Raw genomic sequence first — 15,042 nt, 5'->3', positions numbered from 1 at the left:
GTAAAAATATAAATAAGAGAAAAGTGCGAGGAGGGGGGATTAAAAAAACACTTCAGTTGTTCTGTTTCATCAATTCTTCAATACAGAAGCAGATCTATAATATTTGGTATACAAAGAGTACAAGGGTATAACAATATTTGCATGGTTTAACACAGCACCACCCACTCCCCTGCGTCAAGACACGAAAAGGAGCATCACACAGGCAGAGGATGGTGCAAAGTGATGACATGTGTACTATCTACCCCATAGCTACTCTACGTCAAGATGAGTGCCCTCTAATGTTTTAGAAATGATAAGAAAATAGAGGGATGGAACTCACTCAAAAGCTCATGCAAACAAGCTTCAATACAGGTATCATCCTCTTAAAAATACTTATAAACAACAATGATTGTTCTCGTTGGCAAATTTACAATCCTGCTTCCACAAAGAAAAAAGGAGTAAAACAAACATCCTTAAACTTTAAATTATATTACACACCAATACACAAATATACTTGATTTGCCTTCACTCTTTCCAAGATAAAACGATGTTATTTGAAACAAACTTACAGTTTGTGAATTAATTTTGTAATTCTGGTTCTGCTTATGGAACTTGATGCTATTTTTTGTTCCAGTGCACTTACTCATTAATAAAAGTTCACCCAAAGAAGCTTAATCTCATCACACAAAACGTGTGTACAAGATTATGTGTATAGCATTATGAAGGTATTGCAAATAGAGAATCTGCTGTAACGATTGTCTTATCACTGCCTGACTAGAACAAGAACTTTCTTATGGTGACACTCTACAGTACTCTCAGTTCAGCAAGATTGCCGCCTGAGCAAATGGGAAGTGACATTTTGGTCGAAAATAGGCGGAACACTTAAAGGGTTGTCTTTGTTGATGATCATGAAACAAATCTCGAGAAATTTCACCATTTGATGAGTGCAATCTGCAACACAGCAGTTTGCATGATAAAATATGGGAAGTACCAACTAGCAGCCAAATAATAGGAAAAGAATTAAATACAAGTATTTATCATCCTCAGATAAAAACTAGAAATATTCACATATGCCATCAGTAACAAATTGTGGTACAGACTTTGACTCTGAATACTTTCATACATTTCTGCATCCTTCACAGAACTTTAAGATCTTTGTTCAAATGACAGAAAGGAGAACATCAGACTACTTGAACTGATATATAAAACTGCATTACTCTAGATTTCATTGCTTCAGAGAAAAACCATTTAAGAGTTAAAAAAACTTATTGTCCACATCAGGAATGAAACCGTGAGCAATGCAGAATTAAACTTGAACCTTGACAAAATTGAAGGTATGGAAAAGGTATGACAAAATTAAAAATCAAACCCTGTATCATGTATCCATTTTGTCACTCACTTCAGAAGTATCAAAAGAGGTATTTGCAAAATCTATCCATTCAAAACTAACAAAGAAGTAAAAATTAATCTATATAAAACATAACACAGCAAATGAACAAAATAGAAGCAAAACAAAACGATGGATCAGAATACTCAAAGGCACATGAATTAACTCCAGTCTTGCCAAAATTGCAGAGACAAAAAAACTGACGCTTCAGTATCTATTGCAAGTGAATGTGGCAATGACAAATGCTTTGAAGTGATACATACTACAAGAAATCATTACAAGCTGTAAACAAACAAAAAGTATCATCACTTGAAGATAAGCATTTGAATGTGGCACATACACAATGGCTCCATTTGTAAGAAAATTAAAATATTGCATACTGCAGACCACTACAATTAAATACTGCTCAGTAACAAATTCAAGTTGTAGGTGGGGTGACCAGAGGCGTTCTGCAGAACTAAGTACAAGGAGTTCTTTTACCCAAGAGAACATTGGAAGAAATGTGAAGTATTGTAAACATTATTTTACAAAAGTCAACTTCTGTAGTTGAGGAAAGATATCAGAGTGTGTGTAGAATTAGTAAGTCCAATTTCAGTGGGGAAACACTGACTTAGAATCTGCTTTAGTTAATAGCTGCAAATCAAAAAATACAATTAAATATTAATATCTGAGCTCAGCACTTAACAACTTTTGTTAAGGCCAGAGAAGACTATATGACTTCAAGCATTCACAACCAAATAAACAAAAGCTAGTGAGTCTTAATTAAAAATTTCATCAACAACAACAAAAAAGGTGCACTATAGGGATAAATTTGAATTCAGCTTCAGATTGAGGGATGTTGGAATCGGACTGTAAAACTTTTGATTGTAGTGATGGCAATCTAAAGCCAAAATAGTAGGAAATATCCAAGTAATATGGATTTTGAGGGAGCGAAACTAATACTGCAATACAACTGGGTTAGAGAAGTGAGAAACAGCTGCATTGGTGACTAGTCAAGACTCAACTAGTTACCTTCAACCTTCCCATTCACTAGATCACAATTTGAAGTAACTGTATTCAAGGACATAAATAATAATATAGAAGATAAGTGAGCAGAATGTGATGCAACAAAGTATGCCTGAGATAATTTCCTTCAACTTCGGTTAATTTTTTTCCTCTAAGAAGTAAAATAAAAGAGCTCACATTAAATCAAAAGATAACCTGTTCATTGCAATCATTAACTTTCTTTGGACATTGAGATCTATCAAATGAATGACAAAATGGCAAGACAGTTAGGATAACACACAACAATCATGATAATCGATGACAGAAAAACGGTTATCATAGATGGTTACATATAACACTGCCAACGCCACCTTGGTCATTCTCCATGCCTTCAAACCAAAAAATAAGATGATAAAGGATTGAGCTTTCTTAATGACTATCAAAATAAACTACTTTGTTTAGAGATCCCTCCTCACAACTACATCAGGTCACAAAATTTTGCATCAAATATGAAAACATATATTAAGGATAGGTTCTTCCCCAGTTAGATAGATTAATCCTTCAAGTGCACTGTATATCTACACCTAAACTTACAGTCAGTCTAATGTTTACACACTAATGTCAAAGTTACAATTTTGCAAGAATCAACATAGAATATGATGATCACACAGTGTGCTTAGCAAAGTATCCAGTCTAAATCCACTATTAATGAGGTGGCAACTTTGTTCAAATAATAACATTGAGCATACATCTAAAAGCTCTCCATAACAATTCTACTTCATTGCAGACCAGTTGTGTTTGAATTTCCTTACAGGATTCAAAGCAAAAGATGGGTAACACATCCACATCACACAGATAAACAAATAAATGACTAATCAATGAGTAAACCCACAATCTTCATAAGAGGATGAGGACAATAAATTACAGTAAAATAAGAATGGCAATTTTCATAGAGAAGATCTTAGATCTCTGAAATCTACATTCTACAACAGGATTCCTGAGTTTAATGGCATTCATATTGAAACTAACAAAAGCTTGAGAACCAAACTTCAAACAGCTATGCACGAATGGACCACACCAAGTGTGTTCTGGTAAATTATGGTTTTAGCAAGCTAAAAAAAAAAAAGGAAAACTATAGTTACATACATAAGCTACTAAGAACTCAATTAAAACTTCATTAGTTAAGTGAATCTCAATCATTAATCTGATATTGAGAAAACGCGACCAAAATCAAATTTAATGGATCAAGTGATACAGATCTAGGCAAAAAACTTGCATTTGTATTTTCAAAAATAGATCATCAACCACGTATAATGGCACAAAAATAAGACCTACTGAAATTCATGCGTCAGGGACTATTTACTTTGAATTGTGTGAGATTGCTGCCAGTTAAATACACTTTAAGTTCTAATCATTTAATGACTGATCCTCAAAACAGAGGGCTACTGGATTTGACATAACTCACAAAACACAGAACTTGACATAAATCTATTTTCACAATCATTTCAAGACTGAAAGCAGAGTCAAAACACATCAATCACCAGGCAGAATATTCAGTGGCTTTAAGCTGATTATGACAACAAAATAAAACTATTATAGCTTGCGCCTATTGCACTAGAGGACTTAGTCAAAGAAAGCTATCTTTGACAGACTGCTAAAAAGTACATTATTCAAATTTTCATCCATCTGTCCATGAATGAAAACTACAAAATGCTTCATACCAAATTGATATATCTCACCACTGGTCCATGCAAAAGTTGCTTTCATTACTAAAACATCCACTCATCTTTTATGTACAGTAATGCTTAATCATTGTCAAAAAAGCTAGCTCTAGAATATAATTTGATACAATAATTGTACATATAAAAGATACAAATAAAAATCACACTACTATCTTGAAAGAAGCCATTCTCTGTAGTTCTTTGCACTAAATTAATCAACTATTTTTATGTTTTGCCTCTCCAGTACATATCTATTCACACAATAATGTTTACTATCGATTATTGCCCAATTTCTGCAAAGATAGGAAAAGAGTTGATTGGTCTGTCAAAGCACACAAACATACCCAATGCACCAATGCTAAGTTTCTGTCAGCTTGTTAAGTGCTCATCAAAATCTCACAATATTTTAATAAAGGGGAGGAAGGTCACATTGATTAATGAACAAGTGCACTTTCAAGATTATAAGAGGAAAGAATCAGAAGCACACATTACCACAGTCAAATTGCTAGTTTCAGCTCACATTATGAAAATACACAGCACCTTAGTAAGAATCTCTTTTTGGATCAGTTTCTATACTTGATCTAAACAGTAAATTGTTAACTGTTGTAAACTAGAGAGAGACACAGGGAAGTACAATGATAATCACCAAAACTGGAAGCCATGCAAAAAAAAAAAATGAAAAAAAATAATAATAAATAAATTTTAAAAAATCACAAACTTCAGAAACATCAATTAATTAAAGAAACCTTGATTTTGATAAAATGTGGAAGACTGAATCTAACATCTAGCACAAAACAATTTAAATTTGTTGATTTTTCTGTAGAAGTTGGCAGATTAATTAACTACCCACAGAACACATGTTATCAAAAATTTCCTGCATAGATCCTGTATAAAAAATCAACTTCGTCAGAGAAAGATTAAAATTATTAGCTATTTTACAAATGGCAATCGTCAGTGTCTTGCTTGACTAACAAGCTTCATTAGTAGAGCTACAGGTCAACCAAACGACAAAACACACAATTCCTAATTTGAATTCTTAAAAACTACACAGTATGGCTTAAGAAAGCCGAGGAAAAGACTTCAAGCCTAAAGAGCTCCCAAAAGAAAGGTGAGCCATATGAGATCATTGTGCACAGTGGTCATTTGATGAACCTACAAGCACAACAGTTAACAATGTTGGAGCTATGCATGAGTATATCAGTGGAGGACAGTGTGCCCAATTTCAGTACAGATGAATACTGTCAAGGGAGAGGAGACTTTCCATCTGCTCGTTTCAAGGACAAGCATGTAAATAAAATATACGCTAAATTAGCATAAAGTAATTAACTTCCCAACATTTTCCTTGACCAATAAGCAATTGTTGGTAAATACATTCACTGAAAGACAGATAGACTTATCCGATGACGGTGAGCTTAATCACCATGAAATTATGATATCATTTGCTGCTGATGTTCTGCCTGAACATGCTGAGGAGCACCATGTTGAAGAGTGAGTACTAAGCCAGGAGCTGCTGCTGGAGGATTGTTCTGGCTCATTTCCGCTTTCACCCTGAAAAAAATAGGTATGTAAAAATTGTTGAACTCATGCATGAACTTTATCCTTGGTAACTGAACAGGCATACCTTCTGGCAATATGACTACGTGTGTGTTTGCGCAGGTGATCCTTGCGGTAAAATCCTTTACCACACTCAGTGCAAACATGGCGCTTTTCACCAGAATGAATAACAAAATGTAAAGTCAACTGCTCCTTCCTTTTAAAAGCCTATTGTAGAGACACAAATAATGGTAAGTACTTAAAATAACCTCAACAGAAAAACAAAACTTTGGATGCATTAAAAAAGTTATTTTTACCTTCAAGCACACAGTACACACAAAGGGTCGCTCTGGATTGTGGCTTTGTTTATGGCGAGTTAAGTGATCCTTTCGCTTAAGCCCTGCACCACAGATGTTGCATACAAATCTGCGTTCTAGAGTATGACCTAAAAGGTGCTGCTCCAGAAGTTCTTTCTCAGGGTAGGCCATATGGCATTCCGGGCAGCAATAGAGAGTAGATCCATCCAGGGCAGTTGTTAGTCTGTAAGAGACAAAAAAAAATCACAATTACAAACAAAACTTCAGAAACAAATTTAAAGATTTCATAATACAGCGAGGGAAGAACAAACCTGATTTCACCAGGTTTGGGTCTTGGTTTCTTTTCTTTAGCCTTCTTTTTCTTTTTCTTCTTCAATGCAGGGTTAATGATGACAACCTGCCCAGCTTGATCATGGTGTTGTTCATGTTGCTGAACCTGCATTTGCTGGACGGTTTGCAGTTGTTGAACTTGTTGGTCATGGCCATTGGGAGACATCACCCCATTATTAGGATGATGAGCATTCATGTTAATCACACTTGTCTGAGCACCAGATACTGCTTGGACATTGGGAGAAGTAGCTGTGGGAGCAGCACTTCCCTCAGTTTCCTTCTTAATGGATTCTGCAGAATACTTAAGAAAATGATGAAGACTAATAGGAAGAGTAGAGGCTGGAAGATGTGAAAGATAATCTGCAACCTGAAAACAAACAAAACAGTGTTACTGGTATAGTTATCTTATTAGTCACAACCTTTCACGAAAGAACAAACATAGTTAAGAGCAGAGGCTTACAGTTGAACCTGGGGTAGCTAATGATTGCCAAGATGCTGGCATAGCTGTTTGAGTCCCATGATGGTGAAGATGGTGCCCCATAACATTTCCTCCACCATTGAAAACCTCTCCTGATTCACCAGACTCATTTTGTTGTTGTTGCTGCTGCTGTTGCTGCTGCTGTTGCTGCTGCTGTTGCTGCTGCTGTTGCTGTTGCTGCTGTTGCTGCTGTTGTTGCTGCTGCTGCTGCTGTTGTTGTTGCTGCTGTTGTTGTTGCTGCTGCTGCTGCTGCTGTTGTTGTTGCTGCTGTTGTTGTTGCTGCTGCTGCTCCTGAGCTTCTTTCTCAGCTTCATCCCTTTCCTATTAAACAAAAACAGAACATTAGTACCCTAAATTGTACTTTGTAAACACACTTGTTCCTGTTTTTAAAGCAAGACTTTTCACAAGCTTATCCCCTACTTGTAAAGAAGGTGATGCAGGAGCTTGCGACTGCTGTTGAGTCTGCTGAGCATAGCTGACAGGTACGTTTACTGTGTAGTGGACATTAGTATATTTGGTAGAGTTGGCAACTTGATTCATCATAGATGTCTGTTCACATGTAAGAGAGAGAGAAGAAGAACAGCTCAGACACCACATATTGATTTTAATTAAAAATTATAGAATCAAGTAGAAGAAGCAAAGGACAGCATGTGGATGTGATTGACCACACAACAAGACGTCCATAATATGAAGTTTTAGCTTTAAAGCATCTTGGCTTAAGATAAATATATTAAGAAAATGAAAAATGCATGTGGGTAAGACGGAAGCAGTAAATATTTGTGATTGAAGCAAAAATTGAGTGATAAGCATTTGTTTCAGGTTCATTCTGAGGGAACGCATTGTAAATAATGACATGAAAAATGGTGAAAAGGAAAATTGATGATGTTATCAGTGGTGTAAGCATTACAAGAAAGTGTACCCCCCAAAATGTGCAATATTGTGTCTCTGCGTGTTCTGAGGAGCAATTGGCTTGGAAAATCTTGCAAAAAAGCAAAAAAACAAACAAAAAAAAACAAACTAATGATACCTCTAAGAACATGCTGTTTGATAAAAACAAATACATACCTGAGAGACAGATCCATTGTTGCTTTCACTTGTGGGGGCTTCAGCTCGCGGGTACTTTCCCACATTAACAGGCACACTGACAGGCGAATGATGCTGGTTAGAGAAATGAGTTGGTCCTGGACTGGAGTGATACCGTGGAGCACTGGCCAGATCATTCTGAGTTACAGTATGGGTTGGTGTTGTGTTGGTGGTGCTAGTTGTACCATCATGGTTGAACTTAGCTGGAAACTGATGTACTGGCAATGACCCAGGAAATGGGCCGCCAAATGGAGAGAAATTCATGATGGTTGAAAATTCTGTTAAAGTCAACCACACCTAAATTCTTCATGTGAACCTGAAAAGATAGAATTTAATAACATTAGAAAGCTTAGAAACAAATTAACAGTAATTGACAGATTATTTTTTTTCTTAAATTAATAAAATTACACAATCCACTGTACCCAGACTAATAAAGAGCAGAAACAAAGCATATATGTGACTTTAAATATACACGAAAAACCATGGAAAAATATTAACCGAGAAACGAAAAATGAACAGCAAATTTGGGAGGTTATGAACAGTAACAAACACAGCAATCATCATATGCCCTTGTCGGTCAGAGGATCTAAAGTAAACAAAGTGTCCTAGCAGTACATGTTCGAAAATTATGCCACCTACAAAAACTTAACATTTAAGTTTCTTCTAGAAAGACGCCGACCCAACTTGGGAAATAAAAAAAAAGCAGGCGGCCCCAACCTGATCACAACAACGGCGTTTTCGCAGTAACGTTCTATGGGGGCTCCATGAACGCTTAGGATAGGAGCGGGCAATCCCAGTTCAACAGCACCCGGCGCACATCTATGAACGCAAATATATTTACTTCGTAGGGACTCGATCAAATACACAATACACAAAATATGTAGTCAAAGCGTCATGGAGGGACGACTCGTACCGTCCGATTACGGCCTGCGGTGTCACCGAGAGATGCCCCATAAAATTTGTTTACTTCGCCATTTTTGCTATCGAGCGGAGTGCTACGTTTACTTCAAAATCATTGTACTTACCACATTGCCAGTTTGATGATCCTCCAAGAAACAACCAAATCTCACATATTATTGTTTACTTCGTAAATTTACTATTTTGAGGGCGCAAAGCGTCTTTTTTTGACAGAAAATGAAAGCCGAAAACACCTGCTGTGGTGCAAGGCGATGCGCTCTTGTCCACGAGCTGCTGCTCTCTGGCGAGTGAAAACTGAACCAACGCGCCGGTTAATGAGGATGTGAATAGAGGGAAGTCAGTCAGGTCGGAGGACGGCGACAATAAACAGGATTTAGAATAACAGCGTCAGTTGTGAAAAAAAAATGAAGGAAAAGGAGAGTGTTACCTTCATAAATAAGTTTTATTTTTCTTGCATACAGTAAGTACGTACAGATTGTTATTCATGTTAATTCATGTCTCAAAACATTTCCAAGTTGTAATTTGGCGCGCCTCTGACACATTAAATAATTATTGTTTTCTTAAAACAGACTAAAACTTTCATAATGACCAGTGTAGAGCAGGACTCTACCCAAAATCATACAAAAATATTACAATTAGGTCGAGCAATCAGAAAACAATACTCAATGTTACTCAAAAAGTCTCGACAATAAACATGGGCTCCAAATCAGCAGATAAATAAGTAGCTCACAGATAGACATAAGTATGCCGCTGTAGGGTGTTTATTAATTCCAGAGGTACATATATGTTACGTCACATATATAGGCTTCACAGATTTGGTTTAAATTGCTAATAAAACGCAAGTAAATACGGTATTTAAAACATGAGATTTCCACATTGGAGGGATCATTCTGTAATGGACAATGGTAAAACCAACTAATTAAATGTCTTTAAAAAATTCTGAGGAACATAAAAATTCACTTAAATGCAGCAAAAGGACGGACAAATAAGGATCCTCATTGTAAACCAACAAACATCTAATGCCCAATAAATAATGGGAAAAAGGGCCTTTTCCTAGATAAATGAACTACAAGTGAGCTATTATCTCATGTACTCCATGCTATAATTCTAAAATAAATTATTTTAAGACATTTCTATAGTATCAAGATAAAAAATACAACATATCATGGATAATGCCTCTTTAAAAACGATTCACACTAGGGTCAGTAGGACACTGATTGGCCCACCTACAATGATTGTCCCTGAGTATTGATTTTCTGCCACTGTAGTGAAGCAATCACCGTCACACTAACACTAGTTCCATTAAATTTTATCGTGCAATCAAAATTCTTAAACAATATTTCTTGACTCTTTTCCTTGGCTAAACACAAGATAACATTTTGGAGGCAATGGATAAGATTTGCACCTGCCGTCCAATGACAACATGCAGACAAGAGCAACCCTGTGATGTGTATCCTTCTCACACAAAAATCTCATCAGTCAAAAGTGAACCAGAAAATTATCTTTGGTCTCACGAGATACCACATGTACCCATTACAATCCAACAGAATAAGTACAATTCAGTTCTTTGGTGGTCTTATGGATCACAAAGTTTTTAGGAGGTACTGGAAGCTCACAGCTTAACTTAATTTCATTTCAGAAACAAGAATTTCAAATAAAATACTGTCCTTTAGCAAGCTTTTCGGTATCCTTACAATAAAATTTCAGAAAATCCATAGCATCAACAGATCATGCAAAACTTGCGTCACATAGTATGCTTCAAATTTTGAGATTCAATATTGTCCAAATTAGTTGATTAATAATACATATGAGCTAATGAGTGAGTAAATTAACAATTATAAAGTGGCTGTAATATTAAAAGACTTACAAATACTGAATAAATCACACACTGATATTTAAAACTGCTGAACATCAGCTTTAGAGGGTGTTATTATAAGAGAGAACTGACTAGATTATGTTATTAAAATAAATACAGTAAAATATCTATTTCAAGTTAAAATATAAGAGTATGCTTGAGTATGCTATTTATTTGATGAACACATAATTAATTACTCACTATAAAAATTACATTCCAAAAGTCTGAGATAACAAACAAGCTCATGCATAATATATGAATAGGACATCGCTTATTTCCTCTGATTTCATAAATTCATGTACAAGGTGAATTTATACAAATTATGATCCAATCTTAAACCAGTCTTTTGATGACAGTGAGAATATGGAATGTTAATTTAAGTACATGAAATACCACTTTTAATCAAACTACAGTGCTGCTTACAGTCCACCGAGCCCACAGTGGCTGCAAAGAGACTGCCTGTCTATAAACTTAGTGGCTAGGGATGGGTAAGGTATTCAAAACGTCAGATCTTGATGTAGTATAAAAAGTTAACCCAGTTAAATGGAAATATATTTCCTGGGTAATATACACTTGTTAAAAATTTGAGATAGGATCCAGACAAAATTTGACTAACTGACTGCACAAAATAGTCTAGAACCAAAAAAATATAACTTAGTAATATGGATGGATCATACTACTATGAATTACGATAAATTCACAGCACAAACTAGATTTACTGGTAGTAGTATTATGAACCTATACCTGCAAAGAAATTGCTCTAAACTGAACTCAATTTTTTTACTACGCCTGCTTGTTATCATTGATCAGGTGTCAATAATAATAATATTCTATGAATGTGATGAACGGTCACGCTCTTCAGATTTTCTCTTACTCATTTGAAGAGCATGATTAATTTTTACAGAAAATGCACTTTCGTTATCATAATCCTTGAAGTCACTTTGGGCTTTAGTGAGCATTTCCTTGCCCTCTTCTGAACCCTAAAGATGAACAAATAAATCATGTCAATCAAAAACATTGTACATTGTTACTTTGCGCATGATATACAAAATATGTACTCACATTAGGGGTGTCTAGAAGAAGTACTCCTAGTTCATACAAGGCAAATACAGTGACATGCTTGTCATGAGAGTCTGAAACAACTCCATCAGAACAGCTGTAATTTCTGGCACTCAGGCATTGTCGATAGCAGCTGATGGCGTTATCCCTATCATCATTTAGGCTCCATACAGACCCTGCTATAAGAAATCTTAGGCCCGCCATGGGTTCTGCAGCATAGTTACAGCTAAGACAAACTGCAATCATAGATTTTAAACATTTAGTTAGCAACAGTTGGTAAACAGCTGGTAGACTCTTCCATTGACACAATAGCATACCATCCAGTATTGCATCCAGATGTTCATCACTACAAGATGGCAAGAAGTTATACATGTACAAAAATTCCAGAACCATGAGTTGGAAGAAGGTAGTGCCAATTAAACAAAAGTCACCACTATTGACATCAGATGGGAACTTTTTAATTGCTTTGGATATTAGGGATACTCTTCGCCAAATTAAAATCTCTAGACCTGTATCATCTGATTTGGGTTCCGAGATGGATGAATTTAAATCCTCTATGATATTAACTGCATCTTCTAATCTTCCTGCAGAACCTGCAGTTACTGAAAAAATAGTTTTAGAAATTAGTGACATTGACCATGTTACAAAAATGAAAGGGGGGTAAAATCTTACTTGATGTCAGATTATAGAGTAACAAACTTACTTGCTACCATATAAGCATAAAGGTTATTTGACCAACGACTCTGGTGCATCAGGGTGTAGAAACATGAATGTGCCTTCTCATAATCTAATTGAATCAGGTGGCACATTCCTACTTCATGCAAACAAAGGAGTTGTACTTCTCTTTGAGGATTTCCTTTAACAGCATGTTCATAGCATCTAAGTGCCTCAGATGTATTGCACTGTCAACAAGTAAGATAAGAAGTATGGTAAAATGAAAGGGAAGAACCTACACCTACCATACGTATGATATGATACATATGCTGGAAGTAAATACCTTGATTCTGTTCAATCGGCCCTCAAAATACAAAAAGAGGGCAGACTCACGATATTCAGTAGAATCAGTTAACAGATCTTCAGCAACCTCAAGCTGCTTCTTTACCTTTTCCCCATTTCCAGAAGATGCAAAGAATGGGCAAAGAATGGTGTGGTACCACAGCAATGCCAGCCTATGGTGAACAGATATACAAAAGAAAGTTAATTAACAAAGAATAAAGAACAGAGAGAAATTGAATATAACGGTTATTACTGCTTACGTGGCAAGAGGAGCTCGAAAATCATTACTCTGCCTTGTAAAGTTTAATGCACTTAATGCTGCATTACGATCACCCTCAAAGCCCAAAAAGTGAATAAACCTTAGAAGAGGTGGAGGAACATATGATACACATAGTTGAAATATTCCATAACCGAAGCTGACACCTGCCATTAGCCGTGCAACAACACTAGGAGGTATGTTGTCCCTAGGAAATGTTAAAATAAAATATTAACTAGAAATTTTTTTTTGTAGTACCAAACTCGATGAATTTTATTGCCTTGTACATACTCAGGTTGTGCAGAAGAAAATGCAGACGAAAGTAGTGAAAAGGGCGTGCGAAGACTACTACTGAGGAATCCTCGAATACCATTACTTGTGGATGGGGTGCTGGCAGCTGAAGGGACTGACCAATCAGTAGGGCTCTGAAGATCAGCAAGCGTGTTGTCTCGAGGTAAAATTTGCCACAATGGGAATTCAGAGCCTAATACAAAGATTAATTAGTAGTCACAGAAAAGACCACAGCCGCCCAGAAAATTTTCAAATTCAAAATCTTACCAGGTACATTTTGATTCATTCCAAAAGTTCTTTTATACAGGTTGAGAATTTGAGAATAAGTATGCTGATAAATTTTCCATGCTTTTCTAAGAGCCCAACCACCACGAACAAATGCACTTTTATCTCGTTGGATTAAAAAGGTCAGCAAAGCTGAACCTACCTGGCAGTCGGCCAATATAATTTGTTCTTCCAGTTTGTGGGCAAGTGTGACAGACTGAAAGGGGAAATAAAATGTTATTGATACTATTGAATAAAATATCTAGTGTCATGGGAAATGATTACACTTACATCTGTGCTGCTGAATACATGATTACGGACAGAGGTCAACCACCCAACATCGTGAGCGCACATCTTCTCCATTTCACGAAAAGCCTCCAGTGCATCTTGTACTCTTTCTTCTTCAAATGTCATCAAAGCATTCTAGAAAAAATAAGATAAATAATAAATTTAAAATAAAATAATTGAACTGAATATAAATTGAAATATAACAGTAGCTACCATGAACCGAGCAAAGCAGTGACTTGCAGACACATGAACGTTGTCTTTTCCCTTGGCAAAAACATTCTCAGCCTCCTCTTGTTTGTTGTTGAGGAGCAGTTTGATACCCTGACGTGCCAAGTCGAAGTCTTCTTCTTTAAAATCCATTGTTAATATTTGTGATGATTTTCTAAGGAGTCATCTTAACCTTTAAGAGAGAAGTACTGTTAATATTTATGACAAATACTCTAAACAAAAACAATGTGAAGTAACAACAAAGAAAGTCTTCTAAAATATCAGCAAGAGCAGTTACTGGGTGTAACTCAATTCAAACACACTGCATAAGTTACAAGCATCCTGATAACTTTCAGCACAACTATTACTTCCTTACAATAAATTCAAATAATTAGTTACTGAAATCGAGGCCAAGACATTGTATATCCCAGTGGTAAGACATGTGTGCTTTTCACAAACTGTCAAAAAGTTTTGAAAGGATATTATCGACCAACTTTTTTCTAGTCTGACAGCAGGTACTGGAAATGACTACGCCTCGTCGGAAATTTGTCTTAATTCATGGTAAAATAACATACCACCAAACAAATGTCAGACCCGCGTCCCCAAGAGGTTAGGCCCGATCCTGGGTTGTGTCCCAATTCTCGATCGGTTGCTGGTCGGCCGGTTCGGTCCGGTTCGGTCCCCGACCCTGACGAGCCGCGCCAGCAGCCATTCGGCTGCTACCAACACCCGCGACGGCGCGAGGGCCGCGACCGCGGGCGCCCCGCGAGATGACCGGCCGCGAGTCGCGAGGATATGCACCCCTACCTCGGGGGTGATCCGCGGGGGTGATTCGCGAGCCACCCCAAGGCGGGGGAGACTCGCGAGGGTAGCCCCGCGACCTGCAATGTCCTTGTCGCGAATGTGTAGCTGCCCTGAGCGGCTGGCGCGGCTCGTCAGGGTCGGGGACCGAACCGGACCGGACCGACCGACCAGCAACCGATCGAGAATTGGGACACAACCCTGATCCTGCTGCGCTGCACTCCCCTTCCCCTTCCTGGACGTAACTGGATGGCGGGCGCGAACGGGGTGGGGGAGCTGAGGGGAAGAGGAAGGG

General features: G+C 37.1%; 2 protein-coding genes across 9 annotated transcripts in view; both read right to left on the bottom strand.

Annotated features, from left to right (window-relative positions):
- Nucleotides 1–56: 56 nt before the first annotated feature.
- On the bottom strand, nt 57–9,020 carry LOC113209196 (putative uncharacterized protein DDB_G0271606). 7 transcript variants are annotated; one of them, XM_052268946.1, is made up of 9 exons: nt 8,838–9,019; nt 7,795–8,128; nt 7,150–7,278; nt 6,982–7,050; nt 6,712–6,942; nt 6,233–6,618; nt 5,922–6,144; nt 5,693–5,832; nt 57–5,619 (listed from the first exon to the last, which is right to left on the bottom strand). In XM_052268946.1, the coding sequence occupies exons 2-9, from the start codon at nt 8,074–8,076 to the stop codon at nt 5,499–5,501; spliced, it is 1,581 nt and encodes a 526-aa protein (XP_052124906.1). In that variant the 5' UTR covers nt 8,077–8,128; nt 8,838–9,019; the 3' UTR covers nt 57–5,498. The 7 variants fall into 7 exon arrangements, with proteins under 7 accessions (XP_052124906.1, XP_026282390.2, XP_026282389.2 ...); XM_026426605.2 differs by lacking the exon at nt 8,838–9,019 and adding exons at nt 8,530–8,631; nt 8,726–8,743 and having other exon boundaries at nt 6,712–7,050; XM_026426604.2 differs by having other exon boundaries at nt 6,712–7,050.
- A 133-nt stretch (nt 9,021–9,153) lies between these two features.
- LOC113209195 (tetratricopeptide repeat protein 39C-like) overlaps nt 9,154–15,042 on the bottom strand; it is a 13,256-nt gene continuing 7,367 nt past the window's right edge. Inside the window, exons 1-12 of one of the 2 annotated variants that reach the window (XM_052268942.1) lie at nt 14,952–15,020; nt 14,522–14,571; nt 13,953–14,139; nt 13,743–13,874; nt 13,455–13,668; nt 13,188–13,380; nt 12,901–13,104; nt 12,642–12,813; nt 12,348–12,546; nt 11,962–12,246; nt 11,648–11,880; nt 9,154–11,565 (exon numbers count right to left, since the gene is read on the bottom strand). In XM_052268942.1, the coding sequence (XP_052124902.1) occupies nt 11,416–11,565; nt 11,648–11,880; nt 11,962–12,246; nt 12,348–12,546; nt 12,642–12,813; nt 12,901–13,104; nt 13,188–13,380; nt 13,455–13,668; nt 13,743–13,874; nt 13,953–14,099 (1,929 nt within the window). In that variant the 5' untranslated portion in view covers nt 14,100–14,139; nt 14,522–14,571; nt 14,952–15,020 and the 3' untranslated portion in view covers nt 9,154–11,415. Of the gene's footprint in view, nt 11,566–11,647; nt 11,881–11,961; nt 12,247–12,347; nt 12,547–12,641; nt 12,814–12,900; nt 13,105–13,187; nt 13,381–13,454; nt 13,669–13,742; nt 13,875–13,952; nt 14,140–14,521; nt 14,572–14,951; nt 15,021–15,042 lie in introns of those variants that run through there. The other variant, XM_052268943.1, reaches the window with a different exon arrangement.

This window comes from Frankliniella occidentalis, unplaced genomic scaffold (assembly GCF_000697945.3).
Source record: "Frankliniella occidentalis isolate FOCC.00 unplaced genomic scaffold, Focc_3.1 Scaffold79, whole genome shotgun sequence".
In the NCBI taxonomy this organism is placed as follows: Eukaryota; Metazoa; Arthropoda; class Insecta; order Thysanoptera; family Thripidae; genus Frankliniella; species Frankliniella occidentalis.
Note: the sequence above shows the minus strand (reverse complement) of the source record. Positions and strands in the feature narration are given on the sequence as shown.